This window comes from Mugil cephalus, chromosome 1, assembly GCF_022458985.1.
Source record: "Mugil cephalus isolate CIBA_MC_2020 chromosome 1, CIBA_Mcephalus_1.1, whole genome shotgun sequence".
NCBI classification, from domain to species: Eukaryota; Metazoa; Chordata; class Actinopteri; order Mugiliformes; family Mugilidae; genus Mugil; species Mugil cephalus.
This window is the reverse complement of record NC_061770.1, coordinates 22,369,628-22,392,654: the sequence shown is the minus strand read 5'-3', so window position 1 is coordinate 22,392,654 and position 23,027 is coordinate 22,369,628. Positions and strand designations below refer to the sequence as shown.

Genomic DNA, 23,027 nt, shown 5'->3' with positions numbered 1-23,027 from the left:
AAGCAGCACTGCTCCAGCTCCAAGGGCACTAGCATCCACCTCCAGTTTAAAGGGCCTAGAGAAGTTGGATGCAGCCAGAACTGGAACGCTGCAGAGAAGAGACTTGGCAGCAGCAAAGGCATGTTCACAATCCTCATTCCAAGCAAAAGGAACAACAGGACTACACAGCTTAGTCAGGGGCGCCACCACCACAGAGAAGTTCCTACAGAAACACAGATAGTAGCCTGCCATTCCCAAGAAACGCCTGAGCCTACGTCTAGCGGTGGGAGTGGGGAGAGTCAACACTGCCTCCACCTTAGCTGCATCAGGCGCTGGAACGTGGTGGGAGTGACGAACGCAGAGATATTAGACGCTCGTGGGGTTAAGGGAACCTGCCAGTATCCCTTCAGCAGATATAAGTATAGTTTGGTGATACAGGCAGCTGGGCTAACACTGTCAATGCAATCATCCATGCGGGGCACAGGGAATGAGTCAGGTACCGTGACAGCGTTCACCTTCCGAAAATCTGTACACCAGGCATAGGTAATAAAACCAACACTTGATCGCCTGGCTGGAACTGCCGCTCAACTGACTGTCAAACCTCACTTTCGTGGTCTCCTGTGAACTGAGGAGGGCCTCCTTCGCCAGCAGAGAGGCACGGTGCAGATGCTCTCTACACTGGGAAACAAAATCCAAGATGTTCTGTCTAGGTGGAGAGTCACCCACCAATTGCTCCTTCAGAGATGTCAACGGGCCACGCACACTGTAGCCAAACACAAGCTCTGAAACCAAGGGACTCCTGTTTAGCATCCCAAATAGCAAACACCACAAATGGTACACCCTCATCCCAATCCTGACCACTATCATGGCAGTACTTACTCAGCATAGACTTTAGAGAGTGATGCCAAGAGCTCCCTGAGACTCTGGGTGATAAGCACTAGCCACTGAATGAGAGATGTTTAGTGACTGCAAGGTCTGGTTAAAGACTTCGGAGAGGAAATTTGTACCCTGGTCAGTCTGCACAACTTTGGAAGACCGAAGGTGGCAAAAAACTTCAATAACGCCCTGGTGACTGCTGGTGCTGTGATTTTTCGCAACGGGGTAGCCTCTGGAAAACGGGTGGAGACACACATTATGGTTAACAAAAACTGATTACCAGCTTTAGTCCTAGGCAAAGGGCCGACACAGTCCACAATCACATGAGGATCCGATGGTAAGTTTTGGTAACCCCTAAGTGACCTGACCACAAGTGCTCATGAGCCAATGCCAACACATGCTGCCGACAGTCAACAGGGAGAACAATCTGATACACTACACCCCAATCTTCACCTGCATCAGTTGCAGCACTATCCAATTATGAAACCCACCTGCGCATTAAGACACCTTCATCAAAGAAGAAAGGCTGTTTAACGTCACACTTCTCAGGCTTCTCAACAGCAGCTGCCTGTTCTCAGTCGCTTATTCTTGACAGTGTCCTGCCTGCAGTTGTCACGTCTGATGTGAGTGCTGTGGTCGTAAGAGGGATTGAAATGGGTTTTGTTCCTGCACCCCTACATCGTGTACATGTAAAAGTTAGTGAAGGATCCGCTGCCTGTGCAGCGATGAGCGCCTTACAGTTCAGGGGCAAGGTGGTTACAGGAGTAACTACAGGATCAGTCACATTCTCTGGCTCCTCCAACCTGCAGTTCACTGAATCGTCACCAGAGGGCAGCACATCCTGGGACAGAGCAGACACAATGAGTCAGACAAATCAGCTGTTTGACTAGACCATCCTGCTCAGACTCAGGTATAGGTTCACTAACCACCTCAGGCACACGATACACCTTACCGCCAGCAATGTCGTTTCCCATGATGAAATCAATGCCATCAATGGGAACACAGGAACGGACACCAACCGGGAAGAAACCAGTGGTAAGATCAGATTTTACATGTACACGATGTAGGGGTGCAGGAACAAAACCCATTTCAGTCCCTCTTAGGACCATAACACTCACATCAGACGTGACAACTGCAGGCAGGACACTGTCAAGAATAGGCGACTGAGAACAGGCAGTGTCACGCAAGACTCTTACCAGACGCGGGTCTTCTGGCTTTCCTGTGGCAGACACATAACAGGAAAAAATAAAGGGTTTAAAACAGTCATCTGGTACCCCTGACACGCAGTTAGCAATTAAGTGACCGGTTTTATGGTAGAAAAAACACTGTCTCTCAGACTTGGAAGTGGTGGAAACCTTAGCACCGGGCACCGGTGAACTAGGCCTTGGAGACCACTCACGATGGGCTGGTTCACGCCTAACAAACAACATAAACTCATCTGCCAGAGTGGCAGCCTGCTGCAGAGTGGTCACCTTCTGCTCATTTCAATATACCGCGGTGCGCTCTGAGACACAGTTTTTAAACTCCTTCAGTAACATCAACTCCCGTACTGAAGCAAGATCCTTAGCCTTACATGCCGCACACCACCTGTCAAATAAAATCCCCTTCTCCCTGGCAAAATCGGTGTGATTCTGATTCTGCGTCTTCCTGAGACCACAAAAACACTGTCTGTAAGCTTGTGGCACAAACTCATACGCACACAGAATAGCCCCCTTAACCTGCTCGTAATTCGGTACCTAAAGAAAAGGAAAAGAAACAAGGAAACCAGAAGTCCTGAGATACTAATTCATTTTATTACTTACCACAAGTCAGAGAGGACACTGACACACAGTGGTGCTGATGTCTTATACTCACGATATAATAACGCTGCATATTTATTAATTTTGATCGTTTTTGTTTATAAAATTATTGAAAATAATATTTCGCTATATTGTGATGTGCACACTTCGTATTTATTTATTCATTTTCAATTTTTGCTACTTTTGTTTTTGAGTTTTTATCTTATGTCATCTCTGTAAATTGACGTTGTACATCAGTAACTTACAGTTTGTACAGATTGTACACCGCATCGACCAGTGGAAAGATGTGTTAATACTCAACTTTTTCTGCTGTGAGATACAGGTCTGACCAGGACATTCTCAAATTGTGGCAAAGTATAAAATAAAATATTCTCAGTTATGACATATCAATGATATTTTAGGAAACATTTACCAATATATTGAGACAGAAAAGCTTATTTTAACTAATATAACTCAAAGACACCGCAACAATTAAAACCAGCGTATGTGGTATTACAACATGCAAAGGCATCAATAGATTTCATATATGTGACACGACAATCAGTCCATTTATACATGACACAGTTTCCAATAAAACAAACCGTCTACATGTCACTGTCATCAGGGTGTTTATACAAGTTCTTCTGTGCCGTCAGAGTTTGAGTATGAATTTCTAAATAAACTCACTTTATAAATTCAACATTAAAATATTCAACCTCAAATAGAGTTAGTCTCAACTTCTGGGTAACCAGGTAGCCAGCTAAATCCGGTGCTACTTTCACTTATCACTGGCCCCATTATACAAGGAACTGATCATGAAGTTTTTCACTCGGTCTCTCCCTCCAGTATTTGCCTTGAATGAGCATCACCAGCGTTAGTCGTGTTCTTCAGTCATCCTGTCATACCTCTATAAGTAAAAAGCAGAAGGGATACAAACTGTATGTTTATAGCTACATTCATACGATGGTGAGATACAGCAGTGTATAGTTAGCACGTTTATATAACAGCCAGCATTAACGTTGTTGTCGTCATCGTCGTTGTCATCAGCAGAGAGGCCCAGACCACCCTCTCCCCGTCCACTTCCACCAGCTCCTCCAGAGGAACCCCCAGGTGCTCCCAGACCAGACTTGACATATAATCCCTCCATCATGTCCTGCCTTCTCCAAATCCACAAAGAACATGTGAACTGGTTGAGTAAACTCCCATTTCCCCTCCAGCGCCCTAGTGAGGGTAAAGAGCTGGTTCATGGTTCCACTCCCAGGACGTAAACCACATTGTTCCTCCTGGATCTGAGGTTCAGCTCTTTTTCACCACCCTGACGCAGACTTTCCCAGGTTGGAACCCTCTGGTCCCCTTCCCTAAAGGTGGGGACCACCACCCGGTCTGCCACTCTGGAGGCGTTGACCGTGATGTCCACATAATGTTGCAGTCAGGACAGACCTACAACATCCAGAGCCTTAAGATACCAAGGGTGGATCTCATTCTCTCCAGAAGCTCCGCCACTGAGGGTTTGTTTAACTACGTCAGCGACTTCTGTCTGTTCTGATCTACTTTGGGAAAAGATTAATTAAAATGTCCTGCACGACATCAGTAAATGTTGATGAAAAAGACCTTTATTAGAGTTTTGGAGCTCTTTGCTCCCATCTAGTGGTCAAACTCACCATGTGCAGCTTGTCACAACCACCCGTTTCCTTAAATTTTGTACTCATTTAAACTATAAACCAACCTTTTCCCTTGATGTATTGTCCTGTGCTGCTGAGTATGATCCTGGAGTAATCCAGGAAACACCAGAGCAGGAACATGCATAACAGACCCTTCTGACAGCACTGGCAGTCTCTTCTTTGAAAACACCAACCAAGGACACGCTCCAGTTCCTCATTCTCAGACCATTTGTCAGGAAGCATTTTTGCTTACTCAACTGAATCTGCAAAATACTCCTCTGGGTCTGGAGCTGTGTGCTGCTCACTGATGTAATTCACTACGGCTGGTTTTGATCAGGTGCATCTTTTCCTGATCAGCTGATTTAAAGTGGGGTCAACTGTACATGTCACAATCTGAGTGCCAGCAGCTACATCGCTCAGCAACGGTCTCACCTTTTGAAAACACCAGTGTCGTATGGTTGACGAGTGACAGATCTTTGCTGGGTGCTGTTTGGCTTTTCTTCACACCCTCATTGGAAGACATCAGTTCAGTTACTACATCTATCCAGAGCCAGAGTCGGGTTTATTGAATTTAGGGTTTATTTATGTTTCCTTGGAGTCCGATAGCGTGTTTTTTTGGTTGTTTTTGGCCTTGGTTCACCTTGAAGCAGCACTTTTTTTTTCCACTTTGTGTATCTATTAGTAAATAGTTCACTTGTCACTGCTGTTGTTCTCGGGTTTTAATTAGAGAGTTAACTGCATTGCATTTGCATTGCATTCTTCGCCTCTTTTGTATTCTGTCCTCGAACCCCGAGACCAGGGCGGAACATAAAGTGGAGGCTCGCCTGGGATTTATCCGCTGTTTGAGGAGTAAATTGATTATTCCTTTTCTTTGTTTGTGAGGGTGTAGGATGTCCCGAATCTTTTGACATGGACAACTTTTTTGTCTTTTTTGGGATGTTGAGGGTTATATCTTAAAATAGAGTTGCAGCCAGCCCCAGAAGCTTTTTGTACTGCTTGCCGCTATGTGTCAGGATTCACATATTAATGCTCAGCTTTTTTTTGCCAAGGGATACAAGTACAACCAGGAGAGTATCAATCTGTCTAAAGTCCATCAAGACAAGTGCACTTATTTTAAACTGAAATAGCTCATAAAGACACAGCAACGATTAAAATAACGCGGTATTACAACATGCAAAGGCATCAATAGATTTCATTTATGTAATATGACGATCAGTCACCAGTCATACATGAGACAATTTCCAATTTTCCAGTGTCTCTCTGTCACTGTCAGCAGGTGTGGACTGAAGCAGGATGTTCAAGCCAGAAGTCAAGTTTACTGATTTGTCTTTAATGTTCTCTGCAAAGAAAATTTGCCAGCGTCCAAATCAGAACCAGAATCAGCTTTATTGGCCAGGGTATGTGAACACATACATGGAATTTGACTCTGGTCACTTTGTTCAATGGTACAACAAAATAAAAATAACACTCGAATAAGCTTAAAATAAAAAAATTTATATAAAAAATAGAAAAAATATACAACATGAGAAGTCTAGTACAGGGGTTACCTGCTACATTTGTCAGTCACCTTGGGGGCCGGACCCTCAAATAAAATAAAATAAAAATAAAATGTTGGCATAACATACAACAAGTCATTTTTAGCCTTTATGAGTCAGGCCCCTATCACTTACACCAGTCAACCACCAGCAGTGCTAGAGATATTTTGCCTTAACTCAATTCAAGTAAACTTTATTTATAGAGCACTAGAAAAACAAACACAGCTGAAACAAAGCCTCCATCACTGGCTTCAATACAGTTTCAGTTACTGGAAGGAAAAGGCCTCTTAACACAGTTAGGCTAAAATGGCACTCTCAAAGGCCATGAAACGAAAAGTTGATGCGGAAAACAGATCCTTTAATGACGAATGGACTGAAAAGTATGCATTTATCATGCCAACCTTCAGAAATGCGTTACCTGTTATGTAAATTACGTAAAAAAACTGTGTTAAACAATAAATGTTCATTTAAACAGTGCAGCGAGTTTGTCCTCATTAAACAGAGTCATATATTGTGGGGATTACTGATAGTTAAGAGTCTCAGTTGTCGTTGCTGTTTCCAGTTGCTTTAATAGTGTAGACCACATGATATTTTCACATGAATCCCGCCCGCGGGCCGCCAGTTGATCATCACTGGTCTAGTATGTACATCTACACATTTGTACATAGTATATACAGTGAATATGAACATGAACAAAATATGTACAAAATGTTACTGGGAACGGTCACATGCTCTGTGACTGAGTGGGTTTAGCTCCAGGTGGTTCTGACTGCACGAGAGAACCAGCTGGTCCACGTCCCCTCTGTATGCAGACTCGTCACTGTCCTGGATGAGTCCAATGACGCTGGTGTCACCTGTAAACTGCAGGAGTTTCACAGAAGGTTCCCCAGAGGTGCAGTCATTAGTCTAAATGTATAACAACTGGATTCTGGAAGGAGAGAAACACACTGACTTAAAGCACAAACATTTGTAGAGACATCACACAACCAGAAGATCCTCAGTTAATAAATATTTCACTGAAGAACACATGGCTCTTACCTCCTCATTCAGTGACCTTAACTCTTCCTCTGATACTTGCACTGGACCTTTGGGATTCTTTATAGAAGAATAAATAAAAACATGACATGATGTAATTGCTTAGATAAACCAAGTGATGTGACCTGTAACTGTTCTCATAACCAAACAGTGAGAAATAAACATACCTCTAAGAAGTTATCATGATTTGCATGATTGATTTCGTCTATAACTGAACAAAGTGAACCAATGAAAAACATGATTACCAGAAAGAACCATAATCATCCATCAAACATGTGACCAAAAATAAGAACAAGAAGAATGTTTTGCTGCTATAAATGGAACCTACCTGCTGGAGATTTGTTCTTTCTTTTGATGTAGTACAATAATAATGCTGTGACTAAAACAACCACTCCAACGCTGACGCCCACAATAACTCCAACATATGAAGTTTGTTCCCCACAAACAGAATCAGTTGACTTAGTTCCTGCTGTTATCAGCTGAAGGTTCATTGATTCACATCTGGAACAATAAAGAGACATTTATAGAGAATATTACTGATGTAATAAGACATCAAACATGTCTCCATGTGTGATGTGAGGATTTACTTACTGTGTGTGTTGGTGACAAGATGTTAATGTTCCATCTGAAAATGTTCCATCACTGCAGTCAGAGCACACAGTGTCTGAGGAGGATGTACCTGCACACACAACGTTATATGGAAGATGAAACTAGTTCAGTGTAAAGTATGAGGAGATGAATTCATGAGGAAATAATGTGTCTTAAATCTATGAAGGATCAGACTAACATAGAAACCTAGATGGCCTAGATGAGCATTAAACATTGTTCACCCTGAGATTAAGAGTCTCATGTTCTACCGACTGAGTTAACCAGGCGACCTAGTTACTGACATATTTATTCTTCTGGGAGAAGATTGATTCAATTTTACAGACGACATCTTGTCTGAGCAGCGTCTGTTTCATCAAAGTATCCAAATGTAATTGGTAGATTATTAATTTTGAAACGACAAATGAGCAACGTCTACATGGTGGTTTGTCAAATCTGGCATTTTTAGAATCGAAAACACACAAAGTAGTGACGCTCATTTACTCACTATCTTCCTTAAACTTTGTGCTCATTTAAACTAGAAAACCAACCTTTTTCCTTGATGTATTGTCCTGGATCACAGTCCTTGTGTTTCTGTGCTGCTGCACATTGGTCCTTTATTAAGTCAGTACAGAAGAATCCTTCAAGTGGTTCACAAACTGTATCTGATGTTGTTGTACATGACCTCTTTACCTTCAGACCAGAACCTATCAACACATATGGAAGTTACAAAACATGCAGAAACAAAACTCCTATTCTGTTTAATGTGTTTCTGATTTAAAGATACCTTCAGTGGTTAGAACAACTTTACAAAATGTGACACAATAGTCTCTTCAGTTCATGAATTCATAGGAAACATCTGATTTGAATTAAAATTCACCAGTTGATGTTATTATTGAAGAAAATTAAACATTTCTACTGATCAATAAATAATATTAACATAAATGTACCTGCATCACAGTTATTGCATTGGAAACACTCTGTACGTCCAGTATCTTTATCCATATAAGTTCCACTCATGCAGGACACACATGATGTAAGTCTAAACTCTGTACAATCTAGTTCAACTCTGCCTCCTGTTGAAAAGACACAAATTTCAAGCCATCTTGTTAAAACACAATCATCATAGTAAGGAGCATGTTGCTAAGTAAAGATTCATACACTGTTGCTTCTTAAACTGGTATTATTATTACTACCATCAGATGAAGGTGAGTTTGAAAAAATATCGATTGTAGTTGTTCAGTAGCAGTTTTCACTTGTGATCACACATTAAACATCAGGAAACAATGAGGAAACTTTTAGTCTCCAGTTGGATCTTACCAGGTGGACACATTGGGCAGCATTCATTGTCTATCTGATACTCTTCAGGATGACATGTGAAGGTTTGACTGCTCAAGACATTCATCATAATTATCTGTGAAGAGAAATTGAAAGAAACAACAAAATAAAAACAGTCATCTTCCATGTTTCTTTGATCTGTTCATCTCTCTCCTCTGACTTTAGTCTCTTAACAATAAAACATCTCTAAATTATAACAGGAGGCTTCTACCAACATAAGCATTGTGCAGATGTGTCTGTACAGCAGGGGTTGGTTTTATGAAGTTTGTCCACTTACAAAGAAATGAATGGTCTGTAATTGTTATGGTAGGTTTATTTTAACTGAGGGAGACAGAATATTTATTGATTTGCATTTGAGCAAGTGAACTAAGCATTTGATCCCTAAACAAAACATGACTTAGTTGGTGGAGAAGCCTTTTTGCTCCTTTCTTCAGGCTGTTGCTTTACAACGTAAAATTTCATCTACCTCCACAGATTTTCTAAAGCATTAAGGTTACTTTATTTTGATCTGCATGTTTACACATGAAAATGAAAGTTGAACTCAGGACCAGCAGCGTATAAAACAAGTCCTATATATAAACAGGCCTTAATGTCTGGAGACTGGTTAGACCACTTCATGACATTAATGTGTTTCTTCTTGAGCCACTCTTTCATTATCTTGGCCGTATGTTTCAGGTCATTGTCGTACTGGAAGACATATCTTTAATGCTCTAGTAAAATTCAAGATTTTACGGTACATAGTCCTGTTCCTCTGTCCTTCAATACAGTGAAGTCATCCTGTACCATCGGCAGAAAACCAGCCCTAAGACGTAACGTTTCCACCTCCATGATTGATGGTGGTGAAGGTGTTCTTAGGGTCATGCTCAGCATTTCTCTTCCTCCTGATGGATCCAGTTGATGCCAGACAGATTTAACTCATTCTCTCTCAAACTTAAGACAGGCCTGTATGTGAGTCTTCCTGAGTAGGGGGAACTTGTTTTATGCTTCAACACAGTGTGTAGCCAATGGTTTTGTTGGTGACTGTGGTCCTAACCTTAACCTTAAGCCTTCACTCTGCTCTATCTGATCAGAGGGTAACCAGAGAACATCCAGTTCACTTTGAGTTGTTGGATGTATGTGAGATGTAAACAGGACTTGAAGAACAACCCCACTTCTTCTATCCCACTAATAGAAAGAATCTCCCAGGATTAGGAGGATTAGAGGAGGAGCTTTATCATTTATTATCCTGTGATTTTCTGCTGTAAAGAATTTTACCAGAAAAGATGAAGTTCTCAAAGATGTTCTTCTTGAAGTCTTGTCATATAGCAGGAACATTTTTTCTTGAAGCGAAGACACATCAATGAGATTTGGGATGAGGTGAGTTTGAACATGAGAACAGCATCTGTAAGAAAAAATAAATGTTTATAAAAACTGCTTTTTAAAGCAGGAACGCTGGTTAAACATTGTTACAGGTGCATATATCAATAACAGTGTTCACTCATTAGGTTTCATTAAAAGTTTGAAGAAAACGTCTCATTCTAGGGGTTTTTCTTTACTTTTATTACATAAGATTCTTCCAAGTCGTCACCTTTGGCTTTGAGGACAGATTTCTACACTTGTGTTTATTCTCTCAATCAGCTGATCAATGTCAGACTTTAGTTGTTTTCAACTTCCCAGTTTTGCCAAGTGTGGTAAAAGCAAAATGTTTTTCATTCAGCTGTTTATATGTTCATTACCACAAATGAATATACCACAATCATTCATAGACTCCCTACAGTCCTCCTCATATTCATGCTCAAAGCTGCTGTCTGATAAATGCACAATAAATAAAGTTTTAGGGTCATCAATTGGCCTAATAAGCATGGTCGGTCTGTTTGCACACCACAAATGACAAAAACAAACAAAACATAAAATAATAAAATGTGTCATCTTAACATAATTAATCAATTAAGTAGAACAAAAGAACTTTCAGAGGTTATAGGATGAATAAAGTCTAAATATGAGAAGTTAAAGTTAAGACTGGAGGTGGCGCCATAAAAAGGAAGAACGAAAGGAACTAAAACAAACGTAAGTAGAAACTTCATTATAGATGTTTGGTTTGTGATTTTTTAAAACATTTTTTTAACAATGTTGCTTTTGAAAGTTTTTACTTTTGTTAACAAAAAATGACGTATCTGCAAGTCGTTACCGAGGTATGGAACAAAATGGAGGCCTACTTCCTTGTTATAACAGTTGTTCTTGACATTTTAGTACCTTCGTCTCACGTCAGACAACTCCGTCCTTCACTTGTGTTGTAGTTCTGAGTTCATCAACTGAACCATGGTAATATTAAAGTGGAGACGACTCATAGTGCAATAGAAGACAGTGACAGTCTGTCCAGTCTGTTCAGACCAGTGACTGTTCATAGCCACGAGGTTTACAACACATTTACACAATCAGAATAAGAACAAGGATTGACCTCGGAGGAACTTACCCACGACGACGACGACTGAACCCAGGAACAGTGCAATAAATAAATAAATAATAATAAAAAAAAACAACAACGTAGAAACTAAATTCCAATGAAAAACGTTATAAAAACGATAGATTATCGTTGCGAACGACACTCCTGGAGAAAAGAACAAACGAGAAAGCGCAAGAGAAAGGAAGTGACGTAATCCATGACTCAATCGTTGAAGTCCTGAGATACTAATTTATCATTACTAATTTTCTTTTTGAATTTTTTATCTTATGTCATCCATAAATTGTACACCACATGGACCAGTGGAAAGATGGAGTAAAAACAAAAACAAAAAATGATCATTGCAATATTAAAATCAATTCCTGAGACAACCGCCTCTATCGAAAAAAATGACGTATCTGCAAGTCGTTACCGAGGTATGGAACAAAATGGAGGCCTACTTCCTTGTTATAACAGTTGTTTATTTTAGTACCGTCGTGTCACATCAGACAACTCCGTCCTTCACTTGTGTTGTAGTTCTGAGTTCAACAACTGAACGATGGCAATATTAAAGTGGAGACGACTCATTGTGCGATAGAAGACAGTGACAGTCTGTCCAGTCTGTTCAGACCAGTTTCTGTTCATAGCCACAAGGTTTACAACAGGTCACATAAGTTAATGATGACTCAGAATAGGAACAAGGATCGACCTCTGAGGAACTTACCTACGACGACGACCACGACTGAACCCAGGAACAGTGCCAAAAATAAATAAATAAATAGATAAAACAAACAACAACGTAGAAACCAAATTCCAACGAAAAACGTAGAAACCAAGTAATTATCGTTGCGAACTACACTCCTGGAACCTGCAAGTAACAAGGAACACGAGGAAGCGAAAGAGAAAGGAGGGTTTCTGTTCCACTGCGTCATGTCATATAATCCATGATTTAGACATAGAAGTGCTGAGATAATAATAAATCTTTTTATTTACCACAAGTCAGAGGAAGCTGCAGTAAACAAGTAGTTAAACACAGTGGTGCTGATGTCTTATACTCACGATGTGATAACACTGCATATTTATTCATTTTGATAGTTTTTGTTTATAAATATTGAAAATAATATTTCTCTATATTGTAATGTGCACACTTCGTATTTATTTATTCATTTTCAATTCTTGCTACTTTTGTTTTTGAATTTTTTATCTTATGTCATCTCCATAAATTGTACAAGGACCAGTGGAAATATGGAGTAAAAACAAAAACAAGAAAATGATCATTGCAATAATAAAATAAATTCCTGAGAAAACTGGCCTTTATATTTCTTTAGAGTAATGATTAGAGTCTTCAACTATGAATCTAAACTTCCAGTACACTGTAGGTTCCGCTTCTATCGCTACTGAGCCGATCACGAGGTTGAATATTACACGCTGACTCTGTCAGTTCCCTCTGGCTGAGTCTGTTCAGTTCTAAGGTGAAATCCAGAAGCTCTCTGTAATGTTAGTAGAAGAGAATCTAACAGTGGCAAATATACGTATGTTAATGTCAGGTGTGTTTATGTCTATGGCAGTTGTACCTGTGTATTATCTGAACAGCTTAATAATGTATATTATCAGCACTAGGCCGAGTTAAACACAGAACACATATAGTAGGTAGGGGGTACCTGCTTAATCTCTCCATCAGTTTGTGGATCCTTGGTCTGAAAAACATTGAAAACTCCTGAACTACACACACATTTATTTCATTACATTCTTGAATATTGTCAGTAAGTAAAATTAACTGAAGTTAGGAGCAGTGCAACAACTTACATTTCCCCACATTAAACATCTTCATTATCTGGAATCACGAGTCAGAGAGGACGTTGCAGTAAACAAGTTGGTACTGATAGATTTTATTCACATAATATATTAACACTGTGAACAGTGCAACATTTCCCCTGATAAAACACGTGTTAATCCTCAACTTTTTCTGCTGTGAGATACAGGTCTGACCAGGACATTCTCAAACTGTGGCAAAGTATAAAATATGATATTTTCAGTTATGACATATCAATGATATTTTAGGAAACATTTACCAATATATTGAGACAGACAAGCTTATTTTAACTGATATCACTCATAAAGACACAGCAACAATTAAAGCATATGTGGTATTACAACATGAAAAGGCATCAATAGATTTCATATATGTGACACGACAATGAGTCCATTCATACATGACACAGTTTCCAATAAAACAAACCGTCTACATGTCACTGTCATCAGGGTGTTTATACAAGTTCTTCTGTGCCATCAGAGTTTGAGTATGAATTTCTAAATAAACTCACTTTACAAATTCAACATTAAAATATTCAACCTCAAACTGTATGTTTATAGCTACATTCATACGATGGTGAGATACAGCAGTGTATAGTTAGCACGTTTATATAACAGCCAGCATTAACGTTGTTGTCGTCATCGTCGTTGTCATCAGCAGAGAGGCCCAGACCACCCTCTCCCCGTCCACTTCCACCAGCTCCTCCAGAGGAACCCCCAGGTGCTCCCAGACCAGACTTGAGATATAATCCCTCCATCATGTCCTGCCTTCTCCAAATCCACAAAGAACATGTCAACTGGTTGAGTAAACTCCCATTTCCCCTCCAGCACCCTAGTGAGGGTAAAGAGCTGGTTCATGGTTCTACTCCCAGGACGTAAACCACATTGTTCCTCCTGGATCTGAGGTCCAGCTCTTTTTCACCACCCTGGCGCAGACTTTCCCAGGTTGGAACCCTCTGGTCCCCTTCCCTAAAGGTGGGGACCACCACCCGGTCTGCCACTCTGGAGGCGTTGACCGTGATGTCCACATAATGTTGCAGTCAGGACAGACCTACAACATCCAGAGCCTTAAGATACCCAGGGTGGATCTCATTCTCTCCAGAAGCTCCGCCACTGAGGATTTGTTTAACTATCTCAGCGACTTCTGTCTGTTCTGATCTACTTTGGGAAAAGATTAATTAAAATGTCCTGCACGACATCAGTAAATGTTGATGAAAAAGACCTTTATTAGAGTTTTGGAGGTCTTTGCTCCCATCTAGTGGTCAAACTCACCATGTGCAGCTTGTCACAAACATCCGTTTCCTTAATTTTTGTACTCATTTAAACTATAAACCAACCTTTTTCCTTGATGTATTGTCCTGTGCTGCTGAGTATGATCCTGGAGTAATCCAGGAAACACCAGAGCAGGAACATGCATAACAGACCCTTCTGACAGCACTGGCAGTCTCTTCTTTGAAAACACCAACCAAGGACACGCTCCAGTTCCTCATTCTCAGACCATTTGTCAGGAAGCATTTTTGCTTACTCAACTGAATCTGCAAAATACTCCTCTGGGTCTGGAGCTGTGTGCTGCTTACTGATTTAATGCACTACGGCTGGTTTTGATCAGGTGCATCTTTTCCTGATCAGCTGATTTAAAAGTGGGTCAACTGTACATGTCACAATCTGAGTGCCAGCAGCTACATTGCTCAGCAACGGTCTCACCTTTTGAAAACACCAGTGTCGTATGGTTGACGAGTGACAGATCTTTGCTGGGTGCTGTTTGGCTTTTCTTCACACCCTCATTGGAAGACATCAGTTCAGTTACTACATCTATCCAGAGCCAGAGTCGGGTTTATTGAATTTAGGGTTTATTTATGTTTCCTGGGAGTGAGATAGCTGGTGTTTTTTGGTTGTTTTTGGCCTTGGTTCACATTGAAGCAGCACTTTTTTTTTTCCACTTTGTGTATCTATTAGTAAATAGTTCACTTGTTACTGCTGTTGTTCTCGGGTTTTAATTAGAGAGTTAACTGCATTGCATTTGCATTGCATTCTTCACCTTTTCTATATTCTGTCCTCGAACCCCGAGACCAGGGCGGAACATAAAGTGGAGGCTCGCCTGGGATTTATCCGCTGTTTGAGGAGTAAATTGATTATTCCTTTTCTTTGTTTGTGAGGGTGTAGGATGTCCCGAATCTTTTGACATGGACAACTTTTTTGTCTTTTTTGGGATGTTGAGGGTTATATCTTAAAACAGAGTTGCAGCCAGCCCCAGAAGCTTTTTGTACTGCTTGCCGCTATGTGTCAGGATTCACATATTAATGCTCAGCTTTTTTTTGCCAAGGGATACAAGTACAACCAGGAGAGTCTCAACCTGTCTAAAGTCCATCAAGACAAGTGCACTTATTTTAAACTGAAATAGCTCATAAAGACACAGCAACGATTAAAATAATGCTGTATTACAACATGCAAAGGCATCAATAGATTTAATTTATGTAATACGACGATCAGTCACCAGTCATACATGAGACAATTTCCAATTTTCCAGTGTCTCTCTGTCACTGTCAGCAGGTGTGGACTGAAGCAGGAGGTTCAAGCCAGAAGTCGGTTTTACGGATTTGTCTTTAATGTTCTCTGCAAAGAAAATTTGCCAGCGTCCAAATCAGAACCAGAATCAGCTTTATTGGCCAGGGTATGTGAACACATACATGGAATTTGACTCTGGTCACTTTGTTCAATGGTACAACAAAATAAAAACAACACTCGAATAAGCTTAAAATAAAAACTGTATATAAAAACTAGAAAAAATATACAACATGAGAAGACTTACAGTCTAGTACAGGGGTTACCTGCTACATTTGTCAGTCACCTTGGGGGCCGGACCCTCAAATAAAATAAAATAAAAATAAAATGTTGGCATAACATACAACAAGTCATTTTTAGCCTTTATGAGTCAGGCCCCTATCACTTACACCAGTCAACCACAGCAGTGCTAGAGATATTTTGCCTTAACTCAATTCAAGTAAACTTTATTTATAGAGCACTAGAAAAACAAACACAGCTGAAACAAAGCCTCCATCACTGGCTTCAATACAGTTTCAGTTACTGGAAGGAAAAGGCCCCTTAACACAGTTAGGCTAAAATGGCACTCTCAAAGGCCATGAAACGAAAAGTTGATGCGGAAAACAGATCCTTTAATGACAAATGGACTGAAAATTATGCATTTATCATGCCAACCTTCAGAAATGCGTTACCTGTTACATAAATTACATAAAAGAAACTGTGTTAAACAATAAATGTTCATTTAAACAGTGCAGCGAGTTTGTCCTCATTTAACAGAGTCATATATTGTGGGGATTACTGATAGTTAAGAGTCTCAGTTTTCGTTGCTGTTTCCAGTTGCTTTAATAGTGCGGACCACATGATATTTTCACATGAATCCAGTCGTGGGCCGAACCGTCCAATCCCGGGCCGCCAGTTGATCATCACTGGTCACGTGCTCTGTGACTGCTCAGAGTTCATCAGAGCTACAGCCCGGGGGAAAGAAACAGTTTCTGTGCCGGGTTGTTTTGGCGTGCAGTGCTCTGTAACGCCAGCCTGAGGGGAGGAGTCTGAATAGATAGTATCCGGGATGTGAGGGGTCGGTGGAGATTTTACAGTGCAAATAACTCTCACTGCAGACCTGATTGTCCTCTGCAGTCTGTCCCTGTCCTGTCTGGTGGCTGATCCAAACCAGACCGTGATGGAGGCAGTCAGGACAGACTGGATTACTGCAGAGTAGCAGCTCCTGGTTGAACTAACTGACATAGGAAGTACAACCTCTGCTGGTCCTTCTTCCTAACAGTGTAAATGTGAGATGTCCACTTTAGGTCCCATGAGATTGTGGACCCCAGGAACCTGAATGAGTCCACGGTGGGGACGGTCCTGTTTAGAGTGGTAAGAGGAGGGGTGGGTGGGGGTCTCTTCCTAAAGTCCACAGTCTTGAGTGGGTTTAGCGCCAGGTGGTTCAGACTGCACCAGAGGAATAGCTTATACACGCAGACTCGTCCCCGTCCGGGATGTATACAATGCGCGTGATGTTATCTGCAGACTTCCAGACTTTAATTCCTTCCAGATTCTGGAAGGAGAGAAACACACTGACTTAAAGCACAAACATTTGTAGAGACATCACACAACCAGAAGATCCTCAGTTAATAAACATTTAATTGAAGAGCACACAGTTGTCTCACCTCCTTTGACAATGGAATCAATTCTGGCACTGGTTGTTGTGTATCTTGGGGATTCTGTTTAGAAGAAATTAAAATAAAAATATTACATGATCTAATTTCTTAGATAAACCAAGTGCTCTGATCTGTAACAGGGAGAAATAAACATACCTCTATGAAGTTGTCTGCATTTCTGTTTTTGTCTGTAACTAAACAAAACCAGAGAAAAACATATTTACCATCACTGTCATGACTCAACAGAAAACATTAACATCATCAAAGATGTGACAAAACATGAACAAGAAGAATATTTTACTGCTATAAATGGAACCTACCTGCTGGACATTTCTTCTTTCTTTTGTAGCACAATACTGCTACGACTACTATTAGAACGACTAAAACAACCACTCCAACGCTGACGCCCACAATAACTCCAACATTTGAAGTTTTTTCCTCACAAACAGAATCAGTTGACTTAGTTCCTGCTGTTATCAGCTGAAGGTTCATTGATTCACATCTGGAACAATAAAGAGACATTTTATAGAGAATATTACTGATGTAATAAGACATCAAACATGTCTCCATGTGTGATGTGAGGATTTACTTACTGTGTGTGTTGGTGACAAGATGTTAATGTTCCATCTGAAAATGTTCCATCACTGCAGTCAGAGCACACAGTGTCTGAGGAGGATGTACCTGCACACACAACATTATATGGAAGATGAAACTAGTTCAGTCTAAAGTATGAAGAGATGAATTCATGAGGAAATAATGTGTCTTAAATCTATGAAGAATCAGATTAACATAGAAACCTAGATGGCCTAGATGAGCATTAAACATTGTTCACCCTGAGATTAAGAGTCTCATGTTCTACCGACTGAGTTAGCCAGGCGACCTAGTTACTGACATATTTATTCTTCTGGGAGAAGATTGATTCAATTTTACAGACGACATCTTGTCTGAGCAGCGTCTGTTTCTTCAAAGTATCCAAATGTAATTGGTAGATTATTAATTTTGAAACGACAAATGAGCAACGTCTACATGGTGGTTTGTCAAATCTGGTATTTTTAGAATCGAAAACACACAAAGTAGTGACGCTCATTTACTCACTATCTTCCTTAAACTTTGTGCTCATTTAAACTAGAAACCGAACCTTTTTTCTTGATGTATTGTCCTGGATCACAGTCCTTGTGTTTCTGTGCTTCTTCACATTGGCCATTTGTGAAGTTAATACAGAAGAATCCTTCAAGTGGTTCACAAACTGTATCTGATGTTGTTGTACATGACGTCTTTACCTTCAGACCAGAACCTATCAATACATATGGAAGTTACAAAACATGCAGAAACAAAACTCCTATTCTGTTTAATCTGTTTCTGATTTAAAGATACCTTCAGTGGTTAGAACAGGCATGTCAAACATACGGCCCGCGGGCCGGACCCGGCCCGTTGGGTCATTTAATCCGGCCCGGCATAAATTTCTGAGTATGTCAAAAAAAGAAGCGAGTCTCTAGCTCATTTCTATTAAAAGTTGTGATTTTTTAAAATAAATACAAACCAAATGCTCCCTCCGGCCGCTAGAGGGCAGTAAATGTGTAAAAGCGCTCACGTCAAGCATGCGGCACTGACACGAGTTAGTCACAGGAAATAAACATTCGCAACGTGATGTGTCCAAGTAAAAATAAACCGGCAATCTTGCTTCACCATTCACCACTACTAAACAGGTTATCGGTCAACACACCCTTCCCAAAATGGCACTGTCAAAAAAAAGAAGAGTGGACACGGAGTGCAGAGTTTTCCAGGAGAAATGGACCGAGAAGTATTTATTCACAGAAGTGAATGCAAAACCAGTGTGCTTGGTATGTAATCAGCAAGTTGCAGTGTTCAAAGAGTTTAATATTCGGGCCACTCATCATAAAGACAAGTATGTCATAATAAAGACAATTAAAATTGTGCAGTATATTCTCAACTTCAGTAGGCCCAGCCTAGTAGTTTGATCTGATGTAGTCTAATCCTATTGCCCATGCACTGCTATAACTTTTTTATTTATTTATTTTATTTTATTTTATTTTATTTTGTATTTCTTTTTTCATTTATTTCAAAGCAGTATGACAATTAAGGCGAAAATATTTTTTTTATAGCTCCCACTTGAGTTTGTTTAGTGTGGTGAGTTGGTTCAGGTGTAAAACTGCATTCACTCAACTGTTAAAATAAACCAGTTGTTAACACATTCACGGCCAAACATGAAAAATCATTTTTTTCCCATTGTTTTTGAATAAATGTGTTGTGCTTAGAAAAGATCCCTTGTCATCCGTGATTATAATATGTAGGGTAGGCTACAAATGTAATGTAACCAATTGCTGAATGATAAAGCATAGTACTGAAAAACAAAGCTAAATATTTGGAGTTGACATTCTTTTGCTGATCCGGCCCACCTGAGAACAGAAAGTCTGGATCCGGCCCCAGAGCCAAACTGAGTTTGACATGCCTGTCCTAGAGCCTCCAAAAAGGGTCGGTGCTCTGAACTGCTGTTTGGAGCATAAGCACCAACAACAGTCAGGAGGTGTTCCCCGGCCCAGGAGAACCCCACCATACAGGCAGAGAGTCTTGGGGCAAGCAAAAAGCTCACCCCAGCCCTCTGCCTCTGACCCGGAGAAACTCCAGCAAAGAAGAGGGTCCCACCCCTCTCAAGGACTATATCTAGTGGATAGAGCTCCATTCTCCTCCACAAGCTCTCTTTCCCCCCCAGAGAGGTGACGTCCATGGTCCATGATCCAGCTTCCATAACCGAGGATCAGACCGGCAAACGCCCCCGCCTTGATCTGCTGCCCAGTCCACTTTGCACCGGACCCTTTCTGCACCTCCTGCAGATGATGGGCCCCCACACGTTATTGTGTGTCATATAACTGTTAGCTTTCCATTCCCTGAATCTTTGTTAGATGCTGAGATTGATATTGGCATGAAAAAACTTTTCTCTGAATTACTTTGGTAAAAAGACAAATGAAAATAAAAAGATCTTTATTGCAGTTTTGGAGCCATCTAGTGGTCAGAAATCACCACGTGCAGCTTGTCACAAAGATGAGTTTCCTTAAACTTTGTGCTCAATCAACCTTTTTCCTTGATGTATTGTCCTGGATCACAGTCCTTAGGTGCTTCACCAAACTATGTTTAAAGCTACCAGCGATGATATAACCACAGGTGGAGTTTCAACATGATGAAGTACGCAGACGTTCTCACGGAAATTGTGAGTAGAGATACAAAAAGGTGTGAACCACAAAAAAGACGATGACAGCACATTACTCATAAAACAATGAAGCAATAAAATGCTAACCGTTAACTGCTAAGCTCTCTTCCGCTTCTGCTTCTTCCTATTGTCCAACCAATTATAAGACGCGACGTCAAGATGTCGTGACGTCATCTGTAAGCGCGGGGTGATCTGGGCGAGCCGATCTGTGCCTACAAATAGCAAATAACCATGCAAATAACACGAGATTAGCAAATTTGTGTTGACATTTCGTTAGCAGAATGAGTAAGCGCAGTGATGGAGGATTTGGAGGATTTAGTAAAAATAATAATAATAAGAATAATTTTACAAAACCTCTACATGTTATTACGCTGTGAAGGAATGATATTTTTTATCACTATCAAATCTGCACTGTGCATTAAAGTTGCGGTTGTGGACGGTTCAGTAAATAAGGTATTTAAAAGTCAAATCAAGAAGACGATGCGTGTGTGAGTGAAGGAGTGCGAGAGAAAGGAAAAGGCGTGTGTCAAGTGTCGGTTAGATCACAAGCGTGTGACAAGTGTCGTGCCACATCCTCTTTTAAGTCCTCCACCCCATAAAAGTTATAGATGAGGTTGTCTCACTTGGCTTCCTCAAAAAAAAAAAAAATGAATAAATAAATAAAAACAAATAAATAAATAAAAACGTCACTGGGTTATATTTATGTTTATTGTTGCTGCTGCTATCTGTGTCTGTGAACTGAAAACTGAATGCTAAAGCAAGAAAACAAATATTTATTTCTCATATAAGTTGTCAAAAGTGACACACTATCCGACTACCCGGTTACTTGTTAATGCTAAATTAATACCATGCTATCATTTATGCAAATCAGTGCCTCTGTGTTTATGAAAAAATGTATTATTTTGATAATGAAAGAAACAAAACATATTTTTCCATTTAAATTTTCATAAATTGAACACAAAATAACAATCCTTTTGTCCAGAACTTGAAAACAGGATTGTGATTTAACAAAACAAAATAACCTGAATATACATGTCTAAATTACAGCCAGGCCGACCTTTTAGATGTAGTCTTGGTAGATCCACAGCTCTGCTAGATCATAGTACAGGCACATGACGTCAGTGTCTGACTGTATGACAAATCTGTCGATGCCTTCATTGTGGAAACTGTAGAGGGTGTGGAGTATGATCCTGGAGTCAGCCACAAAAACAAACCCCTTTGTCAGCACTGGCAGTCTCTTCTTTGAAACCACCAACCAAGGACATGCTCCAGTGGCTCATTCTCAGACCATCTGTCACATCTACATCATTCAGCAAAAATATGTACATATATAATAATCTCCAAGTGTTTTATGAAAGGTTATGTTTCACGTTCAAATGAATTCTGTCGATATTTGCACAACTTTTGTCAATGTTGGATTTAATTAAAAAAATAAAATAAAATGTCACTGCCAGTTTAAAGAAAGAACTGATTCATAAAATACCATTAAAGCACATGTTAATGTTCAACTTTGTTAATGCTACAACCAGGAGACTTTCAAACTGTCTAAAATAAGAGCACTTGTCTTGATGGAATTAATAAACTGAAATAGCTCATAAAGACACTAACAATGAAAACAATCCAGTATTTCAACATTCAAAGGCATCATTAAATTTTACTTATGTAATACGACAATCACCATTCATATAAAAAACTATTTCCAAATTAACAAACAAACTGTCCATTAGTTAAGACAGACATGCTTAGTTTAAAATAATTCTTAAACGTTCACATATAACACAATTGGATGGATGGATGGATGGATGGATGGATGGATGGATGCTTTATTAATCCCAAACTGGGATATTTCACAGTTGCAGCAGCAATATATAAGCACTCAACGTCATACATACTATATATAACAGGAAAAACAGAATCTACTATATACACGCTATTTACAGAATTATACAAAAAAAGAAGACAGAAATAATGTACAGAGTGTTATCTGTCACATACAGATGAGGAGCTGAACAGGCGTATGGCTCGAGGCAGGAAATATTTCCTGTAGCATTCTTTGAGACAACGGAGTTGTCTCAGTCTCTTGGAGAACGAGCTCCATTGTCTGTCTGTGGTCTGGTGGAGAGGGTGGTCAGAATCATCCATGATTGATAACAGTTTCTTAAATGTCCTTCTCTCCACCACCACTTTCCACCAGTTTCCTGTGTGCAGCCAATGATAGTGCCAGCCTTGGTTTATTCAGTCTGTTGGCATCACTGGCTGCAATGCTGTACAAATGAATGTACAAATAAAATAAACCATCTGTCACTGTCAGCAGGTGTTCATGTGTCACTGAAGCAGGGTGTTCTAAGCCAGAAGCTGATCTCACTGCGTTGCCTTTTCTGTTCTCTGCAAAGAAAATTTGCCAGCATCCAAATGTATAATAACTGGATTCTGAAGCAAATGTAGTCCACAGAGAACAGATTCACTTTTTGATGAGTTTAAACGTTTTGTAGATTTTCCCACTGAGGAGAGAAACACACTAACTTTAAGCACAAACATTTGTAGAGACATCACACAATCAGAAGATCCTCAGTTAATAAATATT

The 23,027-nt window shown here is 40.1% G+C and overlaps 1 protein-coding gene and 1 long non-coding RNA gene across 4 annotated transcripts in view; both read right to left on the bottom strand.

Moving 5' to 3' along the window:
- LOC124996486 (tumor necrosis factor receptor superfamily member 14-like) overlaps nt 1-23,027 on the bottom strand; it is a 78,998-nt gene that overhangs the window by 19,289 nt on the left and 36,682 nt on the right. The window contains exons 1-10 of one of the 3 annotated variants that reach the window (XM_047569572.1): nt 11,240-11,533; nt 10,042-10,168; nt 8,770-8,863; nt 8,400-8,525; nt 8,001-8,156; nt 7,456-7,543; nt 7,193-7,365; nt 7,032-7,075; nt 6,868-6,924; nt 6,573-6,757 (exon numbers count right to left, since the gene is read on the bottom strand). The exons of 1 other annotated variant lie outside the window; for it this stretch is intronic. In XM_047569572.1, coding sequence (XP_047425528.1) covers nt 6,731-6,757; nt 6,868-6,924; nt 7,032-7,075; nt 7,193-7,365; nt 7,456-7,543; nt 8,001-8,156; nt 8,400-8,525; nt 8,770-8,863; nt 10,042-10,101 — 825 coding nt within the window. In that variant the 5' untranslated portion in view covers nt 10,102-10,168; nt 11,240-11,533 and the 3' untranslated portion in view covers nt 6,573-6,730. Of the gene's footprint in view, nt 1-6,572; nt 6,758-6,867; nt 6,925-7,031; nt 7,076-7,192; nt 7,366-7,455; nt 7,544-8,000; nt 8,157-8,399; nt 8,526-8,769; nt 8,864-10,041; nt 10,169-11,239; nt 11,534-23,027 lie in introns of those variants that run through there. One more of the 3 variants, XM_047569552.1, reaches the window with a different exon arrangement.
- On the bottom strand, nt 15,602-18,173 carry LOC124996624. The gene is made up of 4 exons (XR_007110875.1): nt 17,811-18,173; nt 17,538-17,719; nt 17,374-17,411; nt 15,602-17,280 (listed from the first exon to the last, which is right to left on the bottom strand). It is a non-coding gene; the product is annotated as an uncharacterized LOC124996624 (long non-coding RNA).